The sequence below is a fragment of the Microcaecilia unicolor genome, chromosome 10, assembly GCF_901765095.1.
Source record: "Microcaecilia unicolor chromosome 10, aMicUni1.1, whole genome shotgun sequence".
NCBI lineage: Eukaryota > Metazoa > Chordata > Amphibia > Gymnophiona > Siphonopidae > Microcaecilia > Microcaecilia unicolor.
In genome coordinates this window covers 71,490,266-71,496,265 of record NC_044040.1, presented here as the reverse complement: position 1 = coordinate 71,496,265, position 6,000 = coordinate 71,490,266, and the positions used below count along the sequence as shown (strand labels likewise).

Sequence of the window (6,000 nt, the reverse complement as noted above, 5' to 3'; positions counted from 1 at the left end):
ATGAAGACTATCTGAATTCAAGAAAGCTTGGGACAAGTACCCTCTAAAGTGGAGGAAGGGTTAATAGATGGCATGGACAGGCAGACTGGATAGGCCATATGGTCTTTAGCTGCCTTCATTTTTCTCTATTTCTATATAAAAAAAATACTTTCATGTGCTGAAAAATATCTACAGTAAAATCAAATCACCAATATTGTTCTGGGATCTACTACAGCAGTGGTTCTCAACCAGTGTGTTGTGAGCACCTGGGAAGTGTGTTGCAGGGCTGGCACCAAAGTTTTCTGGAAGTGAAAACCTAGTAAGAGTGGTTTGCTGTCTTCAACCTGAGGAAGGTGTGTGGCCTTGGTGATGGAATAGCCGCATCTCCTGCACTGGGCTGGGTTTTATGTTGTCACTCACTCTCCCCTTCCCAGCTGCTGAACATTGAAGCTGCATCTTTGAGGGAAAGGACATGAGATGGGACAGGCAGCTGCTTGGCCACAAGGGTAGAAGGGAAGGGAAAGAGGTAATGGAAGTTGCTGGACCACAGGGGTGAAATGAAAGATGGAGGATTCACTGAACCATAGGAGTAGAGGGGAATGGAGAGAGGACAGGCAGTTGCTGCACAACAGGAGTGAAGGGGGAGGGAGAGGGTGTTGGTGCACCACAGAGGTGGAAAGAAGGGGAAGGGAGAAAGGACAGGGAAATGCTGGACTACAGGCATGGAGAGGACAGGGAAATGCTGGATAAAAGGGGCAGAGAGGGGAGAGGGAAAGAGAGAGGGCACAGGGAGATACTGCACCATTGGGGTTCTGAGGAAGGGAGAAGGGACAGGGAATTGAAGCACCATAAGGGCAGAAAGGAGGGGAATGGAGAACAGACAATGAAATGCTGGACCACAAGGGAAAGGTAGAGAGAAGGGGAACAGGGAGATGCTGGGCTTCAAGTGTGAGTGGAGGTGGGGGGAGGGCGGCAGGGCCATGTTGGGCTACAAGTGTGAGTGGAGATGGGAGCACAGAGATGCTATGCTACAAGTGTGGGGTTAGAGAAACAGGGGAGACAGAGAGATAATGGTCTACAAAGTGTGGAGGGGAGGAGATGTTGGTTTAAATATAATGTATGGAGGGAGAGTGTGAGGAGATGCTGTGCCTAGTGGAACCATATGTGAGAAGCCATGGGGAATATCAAAGAGAAGAGTGAGAGGAGGATGGCAAGTACACAGAGCAGCAGAAATGTTGTAATGGGAAGTGGTGAAAGACAGGCCAAGGAAAGCATGAGACAGAAGAAATGGGAGACCTAGGGGGTGAGAAGAGGAGATGGAAAGTTGATAGGTAAGTGAAACATAGATGGAAGACTAAAGAGTAAGAGGGTGAAATTTGAGTGGTCAGGCAGAAAAGAAAAAGGAAACAGGTCAGAGAGATATAGTGAGAGTAGGGAAGAAGGAAAGTAGAAATGGACAGCACCCACTGGAAGAGAGCAGAAGACAGACAGGAAAGCATAAAAGAGAAACTGGGACCAACATGCTTGGAAAAATAAAAAGCCAAGATAAAAAGATATAAAAAAAAGTGTTTTATTTTGAAATTTGTAAGTGGATTACGTTAGCACTGAGAAATGTGCATCACAAATATCTTTGTATTTTGTTCAGTACAAGAGGAAATGCATTTCTGTTTTTATTTCTCCCATGTTGTGACTTCTTGGCGTTCCCAGTTCCATTTTTATTTTCACCTATTTCTAATTTGTGATCCCTTGGCTCTGTATTTGGTGAGGGTCTGTCTATGATCAAGGTGTGGTATTCTGTTCACATGTAGTTTGTGTAGAACTCTGTAGCAGTCCCACTTGTTCTGTTTTACCAGTAGTAAGTGCACTGGTATTCTAGGGCTCCGTGTAATATTTGTAGTGAAACTTATTCTTGGATAGGGCTCCTGCTTTTTGAATCACAGGAATTAGTGCAATTGTTGTATGGTAGATTTATTACATGTATGTTAAGATGTTTTCAGGTTCTGTATTGTTTTATAACGTGCCTGGGTAGTGAAGATTTATGTTGCTTTTATTCAGATGACATGAGAATCAGAATATATATATTTGTACGGTAACTTCTATGGAGAAGCATGCTACTTCTGATCTGCACCTATTGTTGGGGGGAGATAAGGATTCTGTGGATGCAGGGCACTGTACTAGACATATACAATATAAAAAACATCTATCTTCCTAAAACAGAAGCTTGTTAACATCACATTCCAACATATTTCATAGAAACAGGCAAATAGAATGGAAGAAACACTAACCTGCGACCACATTCTGAATATTTAGCAATATTTTTTAATATTAAGGCAGCTGTTAATCGGATGTGTTTCGTTATTGGTCCCTCTTTTTCATCCTTAAATTGTAAAGAAAAATCTGGTGATTAAATGCAAGTCACTAGTTGATCAGTTTTCAGAAAATAAAAATTGAAACTTACCGTAAAATCTCTAAATACAAGGTTTCTTGATCCTCTCCTTAGTGCCATGAGGGCTGCACTAGGATGGTTCACAATGGTCTTTTGTGCTCTGGGAGTAGAGGTCGTACTCCCTGCCATTGGCGGCCTACGTTGATTAAAAAGAAAAAAATGTTTTTAAACCTCACTAGAACCTACACAATTGGGGTTAGCAAAAAGAAACATTGATATTGACTTTGGGTGATAGTTCTGATAGAGATTAGATACTCAGACATTTTAAGAATTGTCAGAAAATGTTTAGAGGTGTTGAGTACCTTTATTTCCTGATTTGTGTAAAGAGACTCAAAACAATTTCTCCTTAAGATCTGGGGTCCTCAATTTGGGGGAAACTTTGTTCCTGGTTATCCATCAGTCCACTAAGTGTATATTTTGGGGCCCACTACACCTAACTTCCTTTTTTGGCGATAGGTCTCTGGATCACCTTCAGCAGGCCGACAACAGCGTCTTTAAAGTAAATTTTCCTCTCTCTAGCAAGCTTTGGTCTAGTATATGTTTAAATATTTTCCTTATTTTTCTCGGTTATTCATTTGGATCTCACTTCTTGTGGGCTAGAGCAGGATGTAATAATAAAACAACATTTGTAAATGTACTTTTTTAATGTGAAGTAATTATTTTCTTTGTTATTTTCCTGCTCTTTTGTGTAAGTTATTTGCTTGAACGGTTATCTGTATAATTTTTAAAAATTTAAAACTTTCCTTAAGATATTTTTTTCCAGAGACAATTATAGATATTAAATGACTTGTTTGGTACTTACTTCTGGAGTAGAATTAGATTTAATACATAGTATTTTAATTCTGATACCAGGATTAGATGCATAGTCCATTCACATTTGCAAATGAAAAAAACTTTTTGATAAAATAAAATTCAGATTTGGGCTCATAATTATGAGAGACATAACAAACATTTACTGCGAGTCATAAATAAAGTCCTACAAATAAAATTTAAACTGCTCTGTGTATGTCTGGATAGCTGCGCTACAAATCTGAATATATATAAATACAGGGCCAGCATTAGGGGTGGGCAAACAGGGCAATTGCCCTGGGCCCCCATGTTACTGGGGGCCCCAAATCTGTCTGAAGCTGAAAGAGGGCAACCTGCAAGCAAGCTTTGGAGCCCCCTCCCTAGCGTCTGCTCTGGGCTCCATCATATCTAGCACCGGTCCTGTATAAATATATATATAAGTACATATAGTTCTTCGAGTGTTTGAAATACACATTATAATTTAAGTATTTTCAAGTACATGGAGCTCCTTCATAAGAATTTCCATTCTGGGCCAGATCAAAGGTGCATCTAGCCCAGCATCCTTTTTCCAACAATGGCCAATCCAGAATTCCCAAAAGTAGCTAGATTCTATGCTACTTACCCCCAGGGATAAGCATTGTCTTTCTCCAATTCTACTTTAACAATAGTTATGGACTTTTCTTCCAGGAAATTGTCCAAAAGTACCATAAACCCAACAATGCTAACTGCTTGTAACACATCCTCCTGCAACACGTGTGTTCAATAAAAAATATTTTCTCTGATTTGTTTTAACTATTTAATGACTTCACGTTGCATCCCCTGGTCTTTGTACTTAACTAAACAATTGATTTGCATTTTCTTGTTCCATGCCACTCAGAATTTTATAAACCATTGCCATATTTCCTCAGTCACCTCTTCATCAAACTGAACAGCCTCAACCTCCCTAGCCTTTCCTCAAGTGAGATGGTTTATACCCATAATTTATTTTATTTGACATTTATACCCCACATTATCCAAACATACTCAAGTTCAATGTGGCTTAAAATAAATAATACAACAGGCAAGGTTTACAATAACATAAACAAAATATCAAGTAACAGCAAAGCAGCACGAATAAGATAAAAATAAGAACTAAATAATAAACCATTGATGGCCAGTTACAATCTAACACACTCCATCAATGGGTAGAAACCTCTCAGGGTGACCTCTGATTGCCACTGGGAGTGAGTTCCACCACTTAGCACCTTGGTATCTAAAGTCTGCAGTGAACTGATTTATAATGCACTCTTGCAATATGGAATATGATGTCTAAGGTAGTCCCTAGAACCAGAGGTTATATTGCATAGGCCAGGGGAATAGTTATTAAGGGCTGCAAGTGATCCGGTGTCATTCCGTATAATATATGAAAGGCAAAAACACAATTTAAAAATAATCCTGGCTTTAATGGGCAGCAACTGCAGCTTGCATAATAATGGGAGTGGCTCTTTCAAAATGTGATACCATGAGGACAAGCCTAGCTGCTGTACTCTGGGCTGTTTGCAGTCATTTTAGGATACCCTCCTTACATCCAGCATAGATGGAATTGCAGTAATTGAACTGAGTGCAAACCAAGGATTGAACTAGCAGTCTAAAGATGTCAGGCGAGAAATATGATCTGATTTTCCTCAACTTCCAAAGAGATCTGAAGGATTTTTTCACTACTGAGGAAACCTGAGGCTCGAATGTGAGGTGACTGTCAATTAATACACCCAGTACCCTAAGCGTAGTGTCAAGAGGGTAGGATGTATTCAGGGCCGCCGAGAGCCAGAGCCGGGCCCGGGACAAAGCCGCCCCCAGGCCCCCCCCACCTCACCCGAGGTCATCGTCGCTGCCGGGCCCACCCCCCACCCGAGGTCACCGGGCCCCCCTCCACCCGGCCCTGAACTAACCTTAAACGCCTCCTTCCTCCATATCCCAAAAGACTAACTGATTTTTTTTGTAGGCGGCTATGTTTTGAATTTTTTGTTGAAAGGTGAACATTTGTGATTGGCGCTTTCTTTCTGGCTCATTCATTGGCTGTCATTACCTTGTGAAGAAATTCCTCACCTTAATTCTTGTATTGGGGACAACAATTACTGACAGATTTCAAGTCTCAAAGCTTTTATTTCTGCAGACAGCATGTGAGGAACCGGTTCACTTGCAAACCTTTTGATATCCAAAAATATCAATAATGTAACCCACACATTCCTGTGAAATGCTAAGTGCATCAGCAAATTCTCTTTAAGCGATCCTACAATTGTCCTTTATGAGTTTGTAAATCTCTCTCATGTGAGACACCCTTTGCTGTCATGGACCATCCACTTCATTTTTGATCACACAAATAAGCCCCTCCTGGTCCACAATCTTTACATTTTTTGACCCAGCAATGTACAGTACTCACATCAACACTGTCGTCACCATAAATAACATGCATGCGGTGGTGAATTTCAATTGGAAGGATCCAACAGTCAGAAATTATATTGCAGCATGTTGCTTAAATTGCATTGATGAGTGCTCACTGCATTCTTTCTTAGGAGTAATGTCAGTAAATTCTTTTTTTTACAGAGGTGGTGGTTGATGTTGATGTCTGGAAAGCCCTCCCCAAGGGAGGTGGTGGAGAAAAAAAAACTGTGGTGGAATTAAAAAAGGAATGGGATGAACACAGAGGATCTCTAATTTAGATAAAAAATGATATGCAACCCTTTATTGTTTTTTTTTATATGTGCTTGCACGTCAAGTTGTGCTTAGATGGCAAGTCTGGCTGCATC

At 40.8% G+C, this 6,000-nt stretch overlaps 1 protein-coding gene across 1 annotated transcript in view; it reads right to left on the bottom strand.

Annotated features, from left to right (window-relative positions):
- Window positions 1-6,000, bottom strand: part of ARID2 (AT-rich interaction domain 2) — a 581,863-nt gene that overhangs the window by 3,284 nt on the left and 572,579 nt on the right. Inside the window, exons 19-20 of the mRNA XM_030215750.1 lie at window positions 2,438-2,561; window positions 2,265-2,356 (exon numbers count right to left, since the gene is read on the bottom strand). Of these exons, the coding sequence (XP_030071610.1) occupies window positions 2,265-2,356; window positions 2,438-2,561 (216 nt within the window). The remainder of the gene's footprint in view (window positions 1-2,264; window positions 2,357-2,437; window positions 2,562-6,000) is intronic.